The sequence below is a fragment of the Carettochelys insculpta genome, chromosome 11 (genome assembly GCF_033958435.1).
Source record: "Carettochelys insculpta isolate YL-2023 chromosome 11, ASM3395843v1, whole genome shotgun sequence".
NCBI lineage: Eukaryota > Metazoa > Chordata > Testudines > Carettochelyidae > Carettochelys > Carettochelys insculpta.
Genome location: NC_134147.1, coordinates 44457967 through 44479384, shown reverse-complemented (window position 1 = coordinate 44479384; position 21418 = coordinate 44457967). Strand labels below are relative to the sequence as shown.

Here is a 21418-nt window from a genome sequence, read left to right as displayed (position 1 = left end):
GAAATGCTCACATAGCTTTGCATCCATGGTGCTGGCTGCATCCTGTTTACCACTCTGCTGCTCCCTCACCTCCCACAGAAACTCCCACCACTTGTTTTTGCATTTTTATTGTCCTTTTAAGCTATTACTCCCTAGCAGAAATTGTGGGGAACAGCTCTTCTCAAGCCTTGCGTTCCTCTGCCGTAAAGAATAAAATATTCCGAAGAGAGCTGAATTTTCTTTGTGGGTTATGCTAGCTGATGCATTTGTTCTCATCAGGGATTTTAAAGCAAAGGTTAACTAATTATACAGGGATGGGTCAGCAAAGGGGCCTTCTTTACCCATATGCTGGGGAAAATGCCGTGCTGTCCCTGCAGTAACCTCTAGTGTGACCAAGAAGGGCTTCTTACAAATCAGTCTCCTCCCATACTACCTGAAGCACAAAGATGTGATTCTGGGGAAATGAAGGAAGCAAGGTAAGAAGAACTGCAGGGGATCCTCAATATGCATCAGGGATGGGGTCCGTAAAGTTGCAGCTTAAAGCAAAATGACGTATCTTGAAGAATTTCCCCCCATAAGAAATAGTGTAAATAGAGGGGGGCAGGGACTGTAGGAACGTAAACTTTGACTAGGTGAGTAATGTACCAGTCATGTACAGTCCCAGACATTTAAAACATTTTAAGCAACACTTAAAGAAATGATGCTAACCCAAAATCCATTTGTAAGCCATTTTATCCCATGTGCCGTCCGAGACAGAGGAGAGCTGCACAGGCTGCTGGGAGAGGGCGCTTGTTTGTCATTTTCTAAATGATGTAATGACTTCCGGGTGAGGAATTTTTACGTTGTGTTTCTCAAAGTTGCAGCGGTGTAAGTGTGAAACAACTTACATCAGAGCTGCTCCTCTTGAGGCCTGAAAGCACAGTAAGCTATTTAGAGCAGAGTTATTTGGATGTGCACTTGGGAGAGCGATGGAAGAGCCACTGTCCTGTTATTCAGTGTCTGAAATTAATCTTGCATTGCAGTCCCAGAGGTGGAAGGCCAATTTTTTAAAATCCTCAGAGCTGTTTTTCCCCTGCCTGCCCATGAGGAATAAAACATGGCGGCTGTGTGTACATTACAAAAATAACTTTGAAGGTGCTTACTTCCAACTGAGCGACTTCAAAGTTGAGCATCTACACACATCCTGCTTTGAAGTATGGCAACACTCCATTCCTGGGAATGGAGTAAGGACTTCGAAGGTGGGCTTCCTACTTCAAAGTTAACTTTGAAGTAAGGAAAAATGCATGTAGACTCTCTGCCAGCTACTTCGATGTAGTGCCTAACTTGGAAGTTAGTTCCTAGTGTAGATGCACCCAGTATGTTTTTCTAGGCAGTAACTAAAAGTACTGAACATACCAAATATTCTTTTTGTTTTGAAAATGTAGGGGTAGCACGAGGTATTTCAGAAACCTTCTTGCTTTTGGACATGTGGTGAAGTTGGGGGGTTTGTAATATTTATGGGAATCCTACTGTTTCACCATGCCTCAGTTTCCCTATATATTTTTGAATTGCCACCCAGGGAGGGATTCAAGAGTTAAGTGTGCTCTTGGGGGTGGGACATGACATAAGAGGTGGGTGCTGGCTTGCTAGCTGGCTGTAATGAATGAGCCATTGAGGAACCAGATGGCATCTTCTGAAAAATCAATACAGAAAAGAGGCAGCAGCTGCCTCCAGTGACCAGAACATTAGTGCTAGGAAACAGCAATAACAATCCAAAGTTTCCCTGGAACGACCTCTGAGCTGGGAAGCTGGCCAGAGACCAGCTCCAGGACAAAGGACTGAGCAGTGACAAGCAGAGGATAAAGGCTGGGGAGTGCCGAAGAGGTCAGAAAGAGACAGAGCCTGAAATGGAATCCTCTACAGGTTGGCTGGTGGATTGTTATGGCTCGGCCAGATGAAAGCAATTGGCCAGAAGCCCTGGGCCCTTTTGAGTCACCAAGCCCAGGGCAGTTGCCCCCTTCTCCCTTCTCCTCGGGTAAGCGTCCCTGGTGCTAGACACTGTACATATCCAGAGACACGCTCTCCCCTCAAGACTAATTTGATGAGCCAGCAAAGTGTGGGAGGAGGAACAGAGGCTTACACAGCTCAGGTGACTTACCCAAGATCACACAGGAATTCAGAGGTAGAGGTGGGAATAGCCCAATGATCTCCCAAATATCACACCAGCGCCTTATCCTCTAGGCCAGTGGGTCTCAGCCTTTCCAGACTACTGTCTCCCTTTCAGGGGCCTTTGTCTTATTTTCCCCAAGTTTCACCTCACTTAAAAACTCTTTGCTTGCAAAACCAGACATAATAATACACAAGCGCCACAGCATACTGGTTGAAAAAATCGCTGACGTCCTCATTTTTACCTTATAATTATAATATAAATCTTGCCTCCCAGGTTAAGACTGCCGAGCGCAATACAAACTAGTCACTGTCTGTATGACGTTTTAGGTTGTACTGACTTTCCTAGTGCTTTTATATAGCCTGTTATAAAACGAGGCCAATGTCTAGATGAGTTGATGTACCCCCTGGAAGATCACTGCATACCCTCAGGAGGATACACAGCCCTGGGTTGAGAACAACTGCACTGGGCCATATATAAAATACATAGAAAACTCTTTCAATCCAATGAAAAATCAGTGCCTGGAACTGGCATGCCTCAATATATGTCACACAAATTCTCCTCACACATCTTTCCCCATACAGGAATAAACTCATTAAGGAGAAGGCAATTATCAGCTTAGCAAGGTCACGTAATTAAGAGGTCCTCCACTGTGCTAGCATGCTTTCTTCCTACTTTCAATTATGCCAACTACCATGGAAATGAACAAGCTCTGGAAGAACCTATAGGTTTTTTTCCATTATGTAGCATAAATCTGTGGATACCGGTAGCAGTTCGTGGAAACACTTTTCAAAGATGATCGAAAGGGACTGGTAAAATTTGGTCGGCAGGGTTTGTGAACATGTCATTTTGAAGGCAGTCTTCAGAAATAAGTGCATAGGGGTCTAATGAAGTAAGCTTGCATCTTACTTGGATGAGGAAACATAGCTTGACATGGAAGCTAATGGTATGGGGTGTGTCATTATAGTGCTCCATCCTATTGTACAGCTGTTACTGTTCTGTAAGAGATTTGTATTTACAGAGAAAAGATACATGGGGAAAACCATGAAGAAGGAAGAGTTAGCAGACAAGACAAGAAGAAATGAAGGCCAAGCTAAGACTTTCCCTCGAGGTGGATGTTGTGGGTGTAGTAGCAGATTTATTAGTTGTATTGTATGAACAGGAAGAGGCTCTGTGGGATTTAAATGTTGTAGGAAAAGGATATTGTATTCTCCACTCTTGTAGGGAAAGTCCAAATTTACTTTTTTTCCCTCTCTGCTGGCATAATAAAGCCAATGGATTCACACCCATTTACGTAATTTACATAAATGCACATAATTTGGGGCATAGTCCACTTGGGTTATTATTTGTCACTTCAATTAAGCATTCACAAGTTCAGTTGAAACAGCAACATTTCATTTGCATCTAGATTTATCTGGCACAGATCTAACTTTTCAAACTATGGCTCACGTAGCTATGCTCATGCAGCTATACCCTAACCAGATCTGGCTGAGTGGCCACGTTGGGAAAATGTGCACCGAAACCAGGTATGTGCCAATGAATGTGCTCAGCTGTGTGCTCTTAATGTTGAAAATCTGGCCCATACTGTAAAGGGCTGGCAGAAGATGAGGACTGTAGTACAACAGACTAATACGTGCATGTGATGGCCACTATCGTAGCCAATACTACTGAATGGAGCAAGAAGCTCTGGAATAGAATGAACTGCCACACTTGAGCTAAAGTTCTCTGGCTGGAACTGTGAAAGACTAATAGCCTCTGGATTAGCCACATAAGGAAGTTAGTAACTCACACTCACCAGTGGAGTTATAGACACACTGCAATGATTAATTACTCGTAACTCTTGGCCACTCACCAGACGATGACAAGATCCAAACACTAACTCCGTGTGCTTTAAACCTCCAACTCCAGGCACTGCCCCTGGCTTGGAGTTTCTCGGCACCCTTTCAGAGTGCAGGACCCTTAGCAAATTTTCCATTCTGACCGTAGAGACCTCCATAGCCCAACAGCCTCAACCTTGGGACCAGTGCTCACTCCCAGACTTCCCCATTGGTTAAACACACCCACTCCCAGAACTCAAGCCATGTGGGCCTTCTGGATCTACAAATTGGCTCTTCCACGTTGTCAAAACGCAGGAGCATAAGTACACAGAGGCAGACTTTGCACAGGGTTCTAAAGCACCATTGGTCCTAACTTAAGACATAAAAGCACAACAGAGACCAAATCATTTAGAAAACAACAAACACACAGCAAACAGCGACCCTCACTCTCACTCACCCTTCTCTGGGCGTCACCTGAGCTCAGGTAGGCCAGGACCCTCACCGCTTCATTTGACTACGGCAGCATTCACTTATCAATTATTTCCTCAGGCTTTTGCATGACTTCTCCTGTTAGGTTATGGTGCTCAAGTACCTGTGCTCAATGCTGTAACTTCACTCATATGATATTTATGTTTGCAGGGGCCCATATTTACTGACCAATAGGTCCAGTATTGATTGTATATGCAGTCCAGTCCGCAGTGCTTTCCTGTTTGACTTATCAAGTTTATTTCCCGTCACTTCTGCTTAGAGAGGCTCAGCTCCCAGAATCTTTTTTTGTTTCTGGCCATGTTTAAGCCAGGTCAAGTCATGTTCACATCATCTGTTCAGTAGGCCACCCTAGCATGGTTTCCGTCACTGACAAATTTTAAATCAAGTTTAGTGGTTTTTCTAAGGGTATGTCTACATACAAAATTATTCCAGAATAGCTTATTCTAGAGTTGTTATTCCAAAATAATACTGCATCTACATGACAGGGAAACTCCAGAATAAGCAAATGTAATTCCGAAACAGTGTGTCTACACACAATAGAGCCCAATTTGAAATAAAGCAATCGAATGCACTATGGCTTATTTCAAAATAGGCTCTATTCCCTATCTACACAGTCCCTTTTTAGAAATCCCTATTTTCAAATAGGCACTGTTCCTCATACAATGAGGTTTATCTATTTTGAAATCAGCCATCTGCTATTTGGAATTTCAAAATAGCAGTTGCATTATGCAGCTGTTCACAAAGTTATTTTGAAAAAGCGGCCAGTATTTTGAAATAACTTTGCTGTGTAGACACACCCTAAAAGATCACCTCTAGGACTTATTCTGCTGCAGCTCTCTGGCCTATGTTACACAGGAATTCAGGCTACATGACCACAAAGGTCCCTTCTGCCTTTGTAATCAATGAAAATTCACTCCCATCCCTGTTAATTGAAGCATCTCATACAGAAAGCTCACAATCTCACTAAGTATTTGTAAATTGTACCTGGCCCCAAATTGTAATGCTAGTATTCACCATTCACAGGAGTCATCTGCAATGTGTATTTCTCTGACTATAAAAATATTTCTGGAGAAAATGTCCAGTACTGAGAAATGTTGCAGAATCAGTGCAATTACTAAGGTTTCCCTCCACAGACATCCTTGAAAAATAGAGAACATTAGCGCAGCTCAATATTCCTGGTGGGTTGGAAATGTGTCTCCGTGTTCAAGCATTATTCCCTGCTACATTGAGTGAGAGCAATTAATGAGTTTTATTTAAAATATTCCCTTCTGCATCATGCAAAAAATCCCCAGCAGTGAACAGCTTTAAAGAGAAAGGTCAGCAGCTAGCAGTCCTGGATTAGCACAGAACAATGAGGCAAAAACCTGATTAGTTTAACTGTTCATGTGAAGGGTAGTTGAAGATTATAGAAGGGTGATGAAAATGATCAACGTATGAATGGAGCCAAGTAATCATTTTTACTGAAGGAAGAATGCATATGTAACCCTACTTACCACCATACACACACAAGGGATTTGCACTCGGAGATTATGCTTTATAATTCTGGATTTTGTCCCTAGCTTTCTTGTCGAAGATGAACACTTTTATACACCAACCACTAATAAATGTCTAATTAGCTGCAGTTTGATATAATAGTTGTAGGTCCTGATTCAGCATCTACTTAAATGCCAGGTATGACTTAAGCAAGTGAATAGATTTCACATGCTAAAGTGCCTTCTTAACGGAGAGAAGGGACAATCTTTAATCACAACTTGCTCCTTGCTTAATCAGTGTTTCCCCTTGTGCATCCCATCCATTTCTTGTCTGAAATCCACAGTTATTTTTACGTTAGAGTAAGCTAAAAATGTAAATGGCCTGAAATATGCTTACATATGATTTCTTTTGGTTTTTAAGATGCACCCTGGAAAGAAATCTTGTGCACAGGTAGTTTAGCTTATGTTCAAACATTTTAGAAATGGTACCTCCAAATCTGTGGTTTTTAAGAAGGATGTGGTGCAACTCATGGATGACCAAAAGGACGAATGAGTCTGTCTTAACTGAAGCCAACAGCAAAAGAACACTGTTAAATAGGATAAGAACAAGGCAGGCAAACTTTATAGGCCATATAATTAGAAAGTCTGCACTTGAAAATTTAGTGACAACAGGAAAGTATAATGGAAAGCGAGGACGAGGTAGACAACGTGAGAAAATACTGGATAGTATCACTTCATGGTTGCATTGCCACAGTACTGTGGAGATGCTCCAGAGTACTTGTAATAGACAGGGGTGGAGGGCCATGATCGCCTACGCTAATCAGCATGGCATGAATGAATGACCTCCAAATGGAGCTCTGTGGGAAATGGAAATGGAAATGCTAAAATTTTGAAATTTGAAGTCAAAGACATTTTGAAATTTCCTGCAAAAGTTCAGTTCACTTCAAGCAAAATGTTATTTCGATAAACTCAGAATGTTTTTATTTCTGATTTGGCTTTTAAAACTTGTATTTGATAATTTACAATGTAGTATGAAATGAAATCAATTTCTAAAACAAGAGCCCAGGTGGGGGAGGTAGTATCTTTCATTAGGCTATCTTTAGCTGGCAAAAGAGACAAACTTTTGAGCTACAAAGAGTTCTTCATTGTGTAGCTTAAAAACATGTCTTCCCAACAGAAGTCGGTACAGGTTGAACCTCTCTACTCTGGCACTCTTGGGGCCTGACTAATGCTGAATAACAGAATTTGCTGGACCACAGGAGGTCAATATTGTCTAGCAGCATTACCAACACTTTCATAGCTCAGTGGGCTCTTAGAAGATATTTAGGGATCAATTAGAGTTAAATAACAGCACAGAACACTGAGAGCCAGGACTGGTAGCTGTAAGCCAAATTTATGGGACCATGGGAAACCTGGCCACATCCATAAGTGGTTGTCCAGCTAACCGAAATCATGCTGGATAATGGATGTTGCTAGACAAGAGAGTTCCAGACAAGCAAGGTTCAACCTGTACAATAAAAAATATTACTTCATTTACCTGCCTTTGTTATATCTTGGTACTGATACAGCTACTACAACATTGCAAACAAGTTGTAAACAAAATAATTTCAAAGTGAAAAAGTGAAATATTCCTACAACGGCAAAATGCTTTAATCTTAGTGCCTCGTTTCAACTTACTTACCATGCCACTTCACTTAAATTCAACATGTTCCTGCAGAAAGTTTAAATTTCAACAAAAGGCCATTTGGGATGGAATTTTTGTCAACTGATTATGGAAAGAGGCTCCTTTAAATTAGCTCTATGATTACTAAGCGTATGCAAAATGCAGAAGTTGGCCCAATAAAATGTATTACCTCACCCATCCTATCACTTTCAGGAAAATAAGCCCATTTGGAGAGCCTGTAAGGGACTGTTATAATTTTGAGTTGTGACAATTTCTTGCAATATCCTGGACCAACCTCACTGAATTACATTGAACCTTAATGAATCAAGCTGTCAAGATAGTATTCAAAAGGCAAACGTCTGCTCAACATTGTAGGGTTGTAAGGAAGAGAGCTGACTAACGTAAACTCTGGAGAGTTGTAAGCTCCAAAGGCCTATTTGAAACAATGGGAATTTCTACAATTAAGTGGCTTTCCTAGGCAATACCTGTGTACATGACAGAGGGAGAGTCCACCAACATCTGGATGGACTAGAGTATCTTTTACAGAGGCAGCTCAGGGGCAGGGCAGGGGAGGGCAATAGCCACCCCAAAATCTGCCTGAACCCCCTGTAACAGCTGCCACTCTCCAGCCACCCATCTCTGAAGGCAGCGTGGAGAGAGCAGTGGCTGCTGGCCAGGAGCCCAGCTCCAGAAGCAATGCAGCAGAAAGCCTGGGCAGGGGATACCAAAAACAGCCCCCAGCCCATGTCTTCACCCACTGGGGCACACCACCCAGGACAGACGGAGGGTCTGGAGATCCCCGAAGTAGCCTGGACTGACTCACTCCGGCCTTGGTTCTTGGGCCCTTCCCCTGAGTGCTGGGAGGGGTCTGCTGGCCCCAGAACTAACTCCCCGTTGCTGGGTGGCTCTTACTGCCTGCAAGTAGCCAGTGCTGCACACTGTCTGGCTCTGGCCGGACCATGGCGAAGGGGCCCTCAGTGGTGGAGAGCAGGGCCTCCTGGTCGCGGGAGGGAAAGGCCCATCTCAGTCCCTGCACAGGGAAGAGGCTGGTGCCACCCGTCTTTCAGACCCTCAGTCTTGATGTAACAAGTCCATCTGCTGGAGAACTCCCTTGGAGAACTGTCCCAGTTGTTAATGACCCTCACCGCTGGCCAGTAGTGGTGCTTCCAGTCTGTGCCTTCACTAGACGAAAGGGCCTTCTACGATTACAGGATTCCTCTCAGCTAGAGCTTCCAGCTGGTGGAGCAAAAGCTGCCAAAGCAGGGACTGCTGCATTGGGTGGCAGGGAAAAGATGGGGCCCAGACAGGGTCTTCCATCCCCCTGCATCTCTGTGAACCCAGAACTGTGAACATACACACACGCTGGGAGCAGCAGAAGCCAGGAATTGCTCTCCCTCTGCTGCCCCATTTGGGCTTGGGAGAAAACTGTGTTGAGGCGAGTCAGAGATACCATTTAGACTGTAAACTCTTCAGGGCAGGGGCTGCCTGTTAGAGAGTTTGTACAGGGCCTAGCACAACGGTTGGCCCTGAGGCACTGCTAGAATAAACAATCATATTAATAAATAGGTTTGGCTCCTTAAGTCTTGCCTTGTAATGTGCATTTATCTGAACCTTGTAACTCTTTGACCCCCTCTCCAGTTGTCCCAAGTGTGCGCAGCACATCTGACCTCAGGATTCCCAGCAACGGTTTCTCTGCTTTGTGGAACATCCTCCTTTCATTTAAAAGCACCTTTTTGCTGGACGTCAAGAGAAGGAATGGTGCCAATATTCAAGTGATAGGCTGAATAATACAAAGCAATCTGTGTAATCTTTACAGCAATTAATCCTAAACGTACAATAAAGAGTTTGCAGGGTGTACATTTCTGGCAGGCTTCTGGAACTCAGTAATTCAATAATTCTGCAATAATTACCCTTTTGCAATTAATACCAGATGTTCTGACCACAAGGACGTGCAAATACAGAACCAGCTAGCTTGGACTTGGGAAAAGCTGTGTGATCCAAAACCTGGAGAGTTATATATTTCTTGATTAAAAGAAAAACAAAGTCTCCTTTAGTACAGACAAATGTTGAACTAGCAGTGGGGCACAGTAAATTAGGTTTTTATGTCTTAGGGTCAATTCCAGCACATTTTGGTATAGGATAAAAGGCACATACTTAGCTTAGCAAGCCAGTCTAAATTGCTTTTCCATAGTAGAACCAACACATTATAATAGAAAAAGAGCACCAGCCTTCCGGTTCTGAAACCAACACACCAAATTCAGCTCACGGACTTTCTCTGCAATGTTAATGGGGTTGCGTGGTGGTTACTGACAGCAATGCTCAGCCCACCATCATTAAACAAGTAAATCACTTTGGAGAACTTACAGAAAAATATCTGAAGGAAGGGGATGGAGTAAAAACCATGGTGCAATACATATACCTTGGGTCAACTGCCGGGGGGGGGGGCGTCATTTGGCCTTGGCCTCGGCCTCAAATTTAGCCACTTTTTAATTAAACTTGGACTCTCTGGGGTGTTTCCCAATATCACAATTGCATTGTGTATTATGGTCAGCTTGACTGCATCACTGGCTTCAGGTGAATGCACCTTCAACATGTTGAAGCAGGTAAAGAAGTATCATGGTTCAGCTCTGAGACAAGAGCGTTTGAATGGGCCGTCCTATTCCAGGGCCATCTCATTGTCCTGGCACAGTCAAACACTTACCTTGCTTTATGCTACGATAAGAGGAAGCTGCATGCCAAATTTAGTCGTCCTATTTTCTTGCCATTTAGGAGACATTCTTGAACAGACAGACAGACAAACTCATATATATAGTGAATGTATCTAGTTTTTCATATTTGTATATAAGGCACGTATATATCACCCACTATCCGAGCCCCTCTGTCTGACCCTTATTAAACCGATCCTCCCAAGACCCCTGTTAGGCAGGACAGGGTGTTATCCCCACTGGTACAGAGGTATAGATAAGCTAAGTGATTCACCCAAGAAGTCACAGGCAGTCTGTGGCAAAGCAGGGATTTGAACATAGGTCTCCCAAATCCAAGTGCCCTGACCCTTGGAGCTTCCTTTCCCTATGGAAAGATACATTTTTTTATGAGCTCTTGAAATCATCATGGGCCTCATAGGACCTACTACTTCTGTTTCTGCCATCTGAGATAGTGGCTCATAATCTTTCCCCTCATTCCTACCTTCTGAAACTTTTGATAATTTAGTATTATGCCTCCTGTTTTTCTGTTATGACTTTTGCACTGAACTACTCCAGTAATCAAAAGTTTAAGGAGAGAGATGCTAGTGTAACATTCACTTTTACCAGTAATGAGTTCTTCCCTTGTGTACAGACCATTTTGCCTTTGTACTAGTACACAGGGAGTGACACATGATGATGGCAAAGAAAGACCACAAACGCATATGCTACAGAACTTTTCATTTCCTTTTGGTGGTAAGAAAAGAAAAAACAATAACTTTGTACAGGAAAGTGCTTGGAAAATAAACTTTTTAGAAAAATAATGGCATTGGTATGGAAAATACATAATTATATTTACTTCACATGAGCTAATATCTCAGTGGTCCTCCCCAATTTTCCTAACTTATTTAATCTATCCATGATTCTAAAGATAAGTATCAATAATTCCCTTATGTTTTATTTCATAATTTTAGGTTTCTCTTGCCTCTGTTGCCAGCGGTTACCAAGTTTCATGGTAGAACGGAATGCGTACAGGTCTAAATAATGTTTTGTTTTTATAAATATTTGTTCACTTCATTACAAAAAATAAAACCAGCCTGTGCTGTGTACACATTAATTGAGCATCACTGTTTTTGTTCCTAAAAGTAAAAGTGCAATTTTCCCTTTTCCCCTACAGAACAGGAGCTTCAATGGTGAGTAGCAATGGCAAAAACACTGCTTCAGAACTCCTCTCTCTTTTTCCCTGCTTCTCCTTTACAAATAAAAATAAAATGTACTTTGAAATGGTATTTTTGGCATTTTTGCAAATATTGTATATGTCATTTCGTTATTCTTTCACATAAACAAACAACCCAGGCTGTTGAAAAACAGTTTGCCTGTCGTAAAACCATATCCAACTACTTGGGGGAATATAAAATGCAAAATGGAATAACATAGCCTCTTTCTGGATCCAAACATTAGCACAAATAACTAGGCAACATTTGACTAAATAAGCAAAGACCAGAATTTTGGAGTGGTGGAAATCACCAAAACACTATTGACTTTAATATAGCTTTGCCAGTTTATTCCCACTGGGGATCTGGCTAACAATTTTCATTTCAAAATAGACCATATTTAGACCTCTGAATAAAGATGCTAAAAATAGCCTAGGCACAGGTACGCATTACATACCACTGGATCTGATCATGAACAGGTTCCAGCCCTACAGTTCTATGTTTGTAGTTTATTAATATTATAATTTTATATTCTTATAATAAACATTTTAAATTTGCTTTATGTAGTGTTGGCTGTTAGACAATTTAGGTTAACAGGATCTCAGAAGGATCTGAGTCTGGGTGTGGTTAAGTATGTGTGTAACCCACACACCTGGGTGTAACTCACTGTCCCATGCACTGGCAGGTAGATGAGTTAAAAAGAGAAAGAATGAGTCTCCTTTAGAGCCTTAGCTGAGCATTGGCTGGATTTTACGTCAAGCTGTAGAGCAGTGGTTTTCAACTGATGGGCTGCGAGGCCTCTCAAAGTGTGCCGCAGAAATTTCATCCATTTCCCCTCCCACCAGCTCTTTGTGGGGGGTGGAAATTGATGAAATTTCATAGCACTTAGATGACCCTGCGCCAGATAGGGGCTCAAGCAGCAAGGCTGCCCGAGTCCCAGCTGGCTTGGGGTCATCAGTTCCCCCCATGGCTCTGCAAAGAGCTGAAGGGAAGGGAAATTGATCAACCCTGCAGCAGCTGCCAGGTCAAGCAGCCAGGCTGCCCGAGTCCCAGCTGGCTTGGGGTCATCAGTTCCCCCCATGGCTCTGCAAAGAGCTGAAGGGAGGGGAAATTGATCAACCTTGCAGCAGCTGCCAGGTCAAGCAGCCAGGCTGCCTGAGTCCCAGCTGGTAGGGGTTGTCACTTTCCCTCTCACCGCTCTGCAAAGCCTCTGCGAGGGGAAATTTACCAGTCCCATGGAAGCTGGGAGTCAGGCAGCCTTGCTGCTTGAGCCCCCAGCTGCCTTGGGGTTGTCAATTCCCTCCCCGGGGGGGCTCTGCAAAGAGCTGAGGAGAGGGGAAATTGACCAAACCTGCACCAGCTGGGGGCTGAAACAGCAAGGCTGCCTGATTCCCAGCTGGCTCAGGGTTGGCCAATCTCCCCTCACAGAGGCGTTGCAAAGTGGCTACTGTGGGGGCAACTGATCAACATTGTGCCGCGTGACGAGGCATCTCCATGTTCTGTAACTACAGTAAACACAAGTCAACGTGACATTTATGAGCAATCGGTTCAGGTGGAAAAGGTGGATGTGCCCTGGAATTGTTGGTCTCATTGAAGTGTGCACTGAGCTCCGGAAGTCTGAGGTTTCAGTCCCCCTGCTGGCATTTAAATGTACATCCAAAAACTTGGGTATTTATGCAAACTTTTGGACAAACTCTTTGGCTTCTCATGTTGCTGAAAGTCCCATGATAACAGGCTCCCACTCCTACTGTTCCTGAGAATTCCTGGCATTGGGTCAGACCAAAAATGCAGTGTGAATGGGCAATATGTTCTTATGGGTAGTGAAACTGTAGGGAAAGAACTAAGGGGTACAGTCATCTACAAAAGTAGTCCAGAGCAATACTAACATATGCATTGTCTGTTCAGTTAGGTGCTTTTCCTGAGTGCCCTGGCTGTCCCATGACAACTCCCACATTTCCATAAACCCCACTTCCAAAATGAACTTCAGAGGCGTGGTGGCACAAGGTGGCAGGAACATATTACAGGTTGGACCTCCCTGGTCTGGCACTATTGGGACCTGACCTGTCCCGAATGAGGGAATTTGCCGGACCACGGGAGGTCCCCTGCTTCCAGCTCCCCAGACCGCCGCCCCTCCCTGCTGCTGGCAGCTGGCCCCAGCCATGCATACATTGGCTATGGCCCCAGCCCCAGCCTGGGCCTTGTGGATGTTGGCTCCAGCTGGGCTGCCACTGGGCCCACAGATGCCAGCCCCAGGTGTGGCCAGGCTGCCAGAAACAGTCCCTGGCCCCACAGATGCCACTCTGGCCCCGACCTTAGTACTCTCTAGTCCTGGAACATCTGTGGCTCTGCCAGATAAGGAAGTCCTCGATTTGGGAGGTCCAACGTGTACAAAGTAGGTGGGTTTGATGTTTTATGATTTTGAGGCAGATTTTGCTGTGCTTTTTAGCATACACGTATGGCTCAGTCTGTCTTGGACAACTTAATTTCCATATGGAAACAGGAGAGCCACAGCAGATACAGTTAGAATACGTTTATTTTAAAAAATGTAACTGAAGTTTTGTGAGCCTTAAAAATGGGTTTCAAGTTTTGGATCCATAAACAGGGTGAGACCCTAGGTTTGGGTTAGACTTAAGTTTATCTTAACTGGTTCATCCACTCATTTCCCTCCTTTATCTATGGTGGCACTGGATCTAACTGTTTAAAGCTATGCAGAATTAATAAATACATTGTGATAGCACCAAACCAGCGACTGTTAGCGCTGGCCACAGAGGTCAGATGCAATTAAAATATATATCTAAAAGATAATGACTGATAGTACAGCAAATACTGTATTCATTTTCCCTTACTCTTAGTGCTGTCTGCCTAATAAGTAAAAAAACAAAAAACAAAAACAACACCTCCCAAAATAAAAAAATGCTCTATTTTCCTCATAAAAAGACTGTACTTTGAAATGCCAAAAATACCCCTATGCAAATTGTGTAGCACCTTGAATGGCTAAAGCAGCCTGTAACAAGAAGAAAAATTACTGATGAAAGTAAACAATTGAGTACAGTGACAATGAAGTATCACTTTTGTCATAATGCTACATATAATGTAGAGTACGTAAAATGCAGTGGTTTGACTGCAAGATTTAACAAAAAAACAATAAAAGCAGCCTTAATATAAACATTTTACGTACAAAAATATTAAATCAAAATAAATAATTCCAGCCATAAATATTATACTTTACATCATTAAGAATATAAAATACATATACATACACACGCACACACAAACAAGCACAAAAGTAGAAGGCAGAGGTATTGCAACACTATCCTTCATCCATCTCATCTCCCTGCTTTTCCAGAAAACCTGAAATAGACAAACAAGTTGCATGGTTTAGTAAGATGGTTATCTTTGTTTGTGAAACATTTGATTTCTCATCTCAGAAAAGGACTTGCAGCTGGAAGGGCTTGGTAGCGCTGACTCGAAAATCAAATATCCATCTGCAAACATTCTACCTGCTATTGTTACATTAGCAGGTAGCTGCTAATGCTGCAAGAGGTGAAAAGAGCAGAGGAAACACATTCCTCCATTTCTTTCAGTTTGGCTAGGACTGTTCGGTATGTACAGTCAGTCTCACTGTTTCCCTGAATTTGATCCTGCTCCCTTTCAGGTAGATCAGTCAATTCCCATGAAGTTTAATGGTGCAAAAACAAATGGTTTTATGCCGTGATCCACTCAGTCTGGGGTTGGGGAAGCCATCAAGGAACCATAATTATAAATATAACTGGATCCTTGATTCTCAAATTGCAGCTGCTTCAGCCAGAGGGTCTGGTGTAAGTTTGGGCAGTGGCTGTTAATTTACCCCAGACAACTATGGTCTAAGGGGCTGCATAGCTATTTGTATTTCTGAGTAAATAACCTATCTCCACAGTGGGGTCTCTTGGAGAAACTCTTAAAAATGGAGCCCCAGCCTAGGTGGAAACAGGGGATTTAATTTTCAATGGACAATTTGAACAGTGGGTACTTTTTCCACCTTTTTTGGAGCATAAGCTTTTGTGGGCAAAGACCCACTTCATCAGGTGCTCCAAAAATCCGTTACTCTTTTTGCACAGGGACCTTCTCTGAAAAGTTGGTCCATGTGATTGCTGGTATTTTCATGAATTGGAGTGGTTTGTCCTCATGTCTAGGCCAGAAAGCAACTCCCTGCATTGTGCCAGACAGCATTATTTTCCCTCCCAAGGGTGACATATGAATGTTATGATCATTTGATAAGACCTTTGGAATTAAAGGCATTATATACAAGTCAAAGTTTAATACCAGTGAAGTTTAAATACTGGGTAGTATTTTCAAAAGGATCCTAAGGGCCTTAGAAGCCCAAAACCCACATTCCATTTGCAAAAGAGACTTAGACACTCAGGGTAACATTTTAAAAAGGCTGAATTCCCAAGAAAACAGAGCTTGAAGTGCCTAAATCTAGTTTGAAAATAGGACTCAGGCGTGTGTTGCTTCAGCAATAAATCCCTGCAACAATTTCCCTTAGCACCGAAACAATGGGAACCCACCATTGCTAGAACACTTGAACCTTGAGGCCTGTTCCAGAGGACGGAGTGCACTTTCCACAGTAACCACCACATTTCCCTATTACTTTGGTACCATCCTGTGGGGGGAAAAAAACCAGAAATGATGGTTCAAACTCAGGTCACATGAGCCAAAACAAAATGCCACCATTTCCAAAGACCCAGGTCTGTGGGTGTTTTAACAACAGAATAGAAATGATTTTTGGAAGGGAAAAAATTCCCCTGCAAATGTATAATGATTTATAAATTAACGGCTATTTTTTCTTGGATGCAAATGTAAATTACGTTTACAGATAACAGGTCAGACACTGGCTGGTTTGAACGCAGAGGAAGTAGAGCACAGTAAAACTCCTTTAATCCAGCATGTTCAGGACAGGACAGGTGCCAGATTACCAAATTTCCTGGGTTGTTGGATATCCCTATAACCCCCACGCCCTAGTTCAACCCTCGCCCCATCGTGGCTCACCACCCCTCCGCCCAGCTGAAGCTCACCACCTCCGCACATCCCCAGCTTCTTCACCACCCCCGCAGGCTCCACAGTGCCATTTGCATACCCAACGGCGAAGGAAACCAGGCGTGCACGATGATGCCACCCAGTGCACGACACCCTGGAGATCTGCAGAGCTCAGCGTGCCCTGGGCTAGCGCCATGGTGTGCCTTGGGCCAGCACCATAGTGCTGGGGACAGCGGTTCCACAGGCTGCTTTGCCGCGTGGCTAACAGACGCCTGGGAGCTGAGCCCTGCCTGTGTGCGTGAGTCCGAGCTGGTAAGAGGGGGCCAGCCACGCAGTCTGTGCTGCACTGAGGGGCGCAGAGCCTAGGTAGGGCCTGGGCGGCAGGTGCCATCTCCCTCTGTTCCTGCATGCCTGAGGCTGTTCTGATCTCACGTCTCAACACCTGTGCGCAGGAAGAGTGGGTGAAATGGGCAGCACTGTAGAACCAGCTTCTTCACCACCCCATGCTCCTCCAGCTCCTTCACTCCTCCCACAACCCTGGTGTATCTCGGGGACTACAGACGCTGGACCACCAGGATTTCCAGACCATCAGAGGCCGGATTAAAGGAATTTTACTGTATTTGTGATTTGCCAAATGAAACAACATCGAAGGAGAAGATGATGTGACAGGAAGTTCTTTACACCTGAGGTTTCTCCAACTTGCCTCCACAGAGATATAGGAGAATGTTCTCTGAATACGCTAACCCTATGTCCCTAGGGGAGGAAACGAGAGGGGAAATCCAAGTATTTATTTGACATGGAAAAGCCGGGTGTGGCTCGGCAGCCCTGGGTGTGATGGAAGTGATGCCCTGATAGTGGGGCTGACTAGATCTGGCTGCCATCTCCCTACATTCCTCTCTATCCGTTCCACCCTGCAGATCACTGTGATATGGTAGAAGACGGGAATACAGAGAAGAGCTTAGGCCCGAGTTTGACCTCAGTTAAACTCATGCACCGCCATCAGATCCAATGGCTCTACAGAGTCACTGAGATTTAAATCCACCTCTTATTGTCTACAGAGCATGCACCCTGGATCGTTTGCACAACGATCTGGGTGCGCTTCCAAGGGGAACTGAGCCTTTATTACCTGAACATAGGACTTAGGCCCCGTGCAAACCTGCAGAGCACTAATTAGTAAACTTTGACAGCTGCGCTCCATGCTATTGTTCTGGGATGGTAACGCATGGCTGGCATTTCAGATTGGTATTTCTTTTCTCCTTCGGTTTGCACTGGCACTGGCACCCCAAGAATTATGCCGGCCAGGCTGCCAAGAGTGATTAAGCCAAGTCATGTCCCTTCAGGTTTCTTTTGATGCTGCCAGCTACGATCACCTCATTTGCCTCTCCCAGCTCCTAACTCAACAGCCGGAGGTTTGCTGCTGAAGCTTGTTCCTGAAGGGGAGCTGAGTAGATCTGTCCTGGCCACAACTCAGATCCAGAGCTTGCATTCTTCTCGTGAGAGCCGGGCTCACTGACAGCTAAAGCGGTGCAGAAGCAGCTGTTCCTCTCAGGAACAGGTACTAGTGACATCATCAGCTGCCACAAGGGAAACAGAACCCTGAGGTGGGATTCTGCTCGGCCCTGACGTGAATGCATAGCAGGCGGCAGTACAAGGAACTTCTGCCAGCACTGAGCTGCCTCCGAAAGGACCGGAGAGAATGCTGCCCTCCTCTGTACCTTTTCTGGTTCTAGTTTAACATGTCGAGATGGGACCACCAGATCTGCATGCCACATTCTAGCTATGGGCACGCCATGAGCTGGTAATATGATATCTTCTCTCTTTTTATCCCTGTCTGTCCTAATGATTCCCAGCATTCGGTTTGCTTCTGCACATTGAGCTGCCTCCTAAAGCTCTACACCCACAGGAGAGTCCTTGTCTCAGCAGACCCTCGTTCTTATTCTGGGAGCCAGGCTTGAAGTTTGAAAGGGGCCTACAGGTGTCAGAGTCCCAAGCCCATTTGAAGCTCGCTGAGGTTTTGCTGAAAACCCCAGCCCTGATCTCTGAGAGGATGCAGCCTGAAGACCTTACAGCCCAAGAAAGAGTCTTCTTCTTAGTTCTTCTTCTTCTCTCAGTCTTTATGCTTTCCTACTCCTTTCCTGCCCTCTCTTCTCAAACTGTCACCCCTTCCACCTCACTCCCCCTCTCAGAAATACGAGCATCATATTTTAGTAAAACTGTATCTGTATTTCTACTCTGTGGTCCACCAAAGGCACTCACTTGAGGCTGCAGGCTCCACAGCCATCACCTCTCTTCTGTGGAGGCCTGGGCCTTTCTCCGTCCTGACTGGGATTTTCCCAGGCTGCACAGTTCCATGCTTACACACATGCTAATTATCTTACCAGAGACCATTCTCCAACTCTAACAAGGGCTCTGGTAGGAGTTAGTCCGTCAAGTCTCACCAAGGAGATTTGCTGCAGTAGTAAGTTCCTAAGAGCCTCAGTTCAGAACCAGGCATTGACAGTGCACATTAGCCTGTTTCTTTTTCAGCTTTGGCCTTTGATCCCCACACTTCAGAAACGGGTAATGAGCAAACAATGATCCCTTCCTGTGGGCCTGACTTCAAAAGGCTGGGTTTTGGCTAACCAGCAGATGATATTTGCATTCACCTCCTCCTAGAGATACCCCACAAATTCCACATCATGCATATTGTCCCAAAAGACCATTCTTGTCAGCTGCATTGTCCAACATAGGCTCTTGATCATCCCAGCCTGTAATAATGCAGAACCACGTCATTTACTGCATGGGATTCCAAAGACACTTACATCCTATTCAGTAAGGTCTTCCCAAGCCTATTGCAGGGAATTGCCTTCTCCTCACAACCAGCATCTGAGACTTATCAGACATAAATCAGCATCTAGTCCTAACGCCTACCTACTGAATGAAGATGGACAAACATCAACTAAGCAGGTCTTTAACTGTTCTAGCAGCCGAAAGACCTCAGCTTTTTGGGCGCAGGGACTGTCTTCTTCATTATAGATACGTGCAATGCCTAGCGCAAAGGAATCCTTATTCCTGACTGGAGCCTCTCATAGCTTCTGCAAGCAAATAGTAACAGCCATACGTCCATTACTGGATTTACTATGTGTGCTTGGTCATGAAATTCAAAGTTATAGATAGAAAAGGCTTCTGAGGTCAAATTTTACTGTCCTTACTCACGAAATGCTCCCAGAAAGAATGTTCCCAGAGTCAGGGACATAGAATGTGGCCCTGCTTATTATCCCATCAGGCAAAGGTACCACGCAGAAGGGTTCACAAGCTAATTAAAGACATGTCTGCACCATAGGTCTCAGTGTTTTTAGTTTCACAGTTAAACAAACCCATTAACTAACTGCAATAATTAAGATCAAGTTACGTTTACTACACCTGTCCTGTTCCAATACAAACATAGATAGAGGGCATTCTTCTTTACGCTTCCAATACGCTATGCTAGATTTCATTATGATATGGTGCAAGAAGAATGATTCAATGCAAGATAATGCAGCACATGGTAATTAGGCACCTCACATTAGCAGGTATAACCAGATTCAGAGTTAATAGGCTCATTCTCTTACTGGGGATTTTTGAATTTCCGACACTGCGTAATTCCCTTGCGAGATCCACTTGGCTGTTTCTGTTACCGAAAGGCCTGTTCCGGAAAGATCAATGCTAAAGCGACCCTAGAAAACAAACACAAACTGATTGTCACAAACCTGTATCTTCTGAAATGGCTCAACCACAAAGTGCTCTGAGAAGGATGCACAAGGAACCTCACATCCCATGCAACTCCAGAGCCCTATTTAAATTATGTCATTCTTCACTGCTGCAAGCCCCCTTCCGTAACAACATGTCATGGTGTCATTTTTCTAATGAGATCTCACTGGCAATATTTCCAGTTTTTCCAAGCCCTGATAGCAATTAGCACATATTACGCAAATCACAGCGTGACTCAGATTAAGAATTTCTTTTCATTTGGGGCGGCAGAGGGAACTGCTTTTCCACTCTTTGCCAGCAGAGGACAATCTTGGCCTTCATGTTACAAGCTGCAGATCCTACTCTCATGCTTCATCAGCTGCTGGTACACAGAAGGAAACTAGATCCAGTTCAGCCTCAGCTTTTCTCTCCCTTCTTACCTGCAGAGGGCATCAGTATCCCTATTTTGATCTGGCTCCTCTCTTCCCCCCTCTTAAATAAAAATCTGAACTCGGTTTCGTGGTGGTGTTAGATATGTCCTTAACCCTTTTTTCCAGATGTGGGGAAGGTCTGCCGCTCCACCCCAGCCCCACACCCTCCGCAAATAACCTGTCACACATCTCCGATTATCTAATACAGCGGTTTCCAACCTGTACTCTCTGCACCCCAAGGGTCTAGAGCAGTGATTTTCAACCAGTGTGCCACGGCACACTGGTGTGCCTTGGGAACTGTTCAAGCCTGCCCTGAAATTTTGTCAATTTCCCCTCGCTGTGGCTCTTTGCAAAGACACCCAGGGCTGTGGGGATTGATGATCCCACGCCAGCTGGGGCTCAGTCAGCACTGCTGCCTGAGTCCCATCTGGTGCAGGGTTGTCAATGTCCCCCACTACCCCTTTGCAGTGGCTCTTTGGAGAGCCGCTGCAAGGGGAAATGTAAATCCCGCAGGACCTCATTCATGCTGGGGTGCTGCTGAAATGCTGCTTCCTGACCTGAACGAGCTGGCAGGGAGCCTGCCCCTACTTCCTGCTGTGCCAATGGGTGGGGGGAGGGAGGGAGCCTGCTTTCTGGAGCCAGATCCCCAACTTCTGAGTAATTAAGTAACTGCTGAAATTTTCAGTGGTTATTTGTTTACTCAACATCCATAGAATGGCACTGAGCAGATTCTGAATATGCGCCTGTGCTCACTGTCTAAGACGTTGTATTTGGTGGTGGATTTGAAACATTAACGCATTGG

The 21418-nt window shown here is 44.4% G+C and overlaps 1 protein-coding gene across 3 annotated transcripts in view; it reads right to left on the bottom strand.

Annotated features, from left to right (window-relative positions):
* Positions 1-11763: 11763 nt before the first annotated feature.
* Positions 11764-21418, bottom strand: part of ADAMTS9 (ADAM metallopeptidase with thrombospondin type 1 motif 9) — a 140198-nt gene continuing 130543 nt past the window's right edge. For all 3 annotated transcript variants that reach the window (XM_075004888.1, XM_075004889.1, XM_075004890.1), the window contains 3 exons: positions 20068-20172; positions 16009-16103; positions 11764-14812 (listed from right to left, as the gene is read on the bottom strand). In XM_075004888.1, coding sequence (XP_074860989.1) covers positions 16014-16103; positions 20068-20172 — 195 coding nt within the window. In that variant the 3' untranslated portion in view covers positions 11764-14812; positions 16009-16013. The remainder of the gene's footprint in view (positions 14813-16008; positions 16104-20067; positions 20173-21418) is intronic.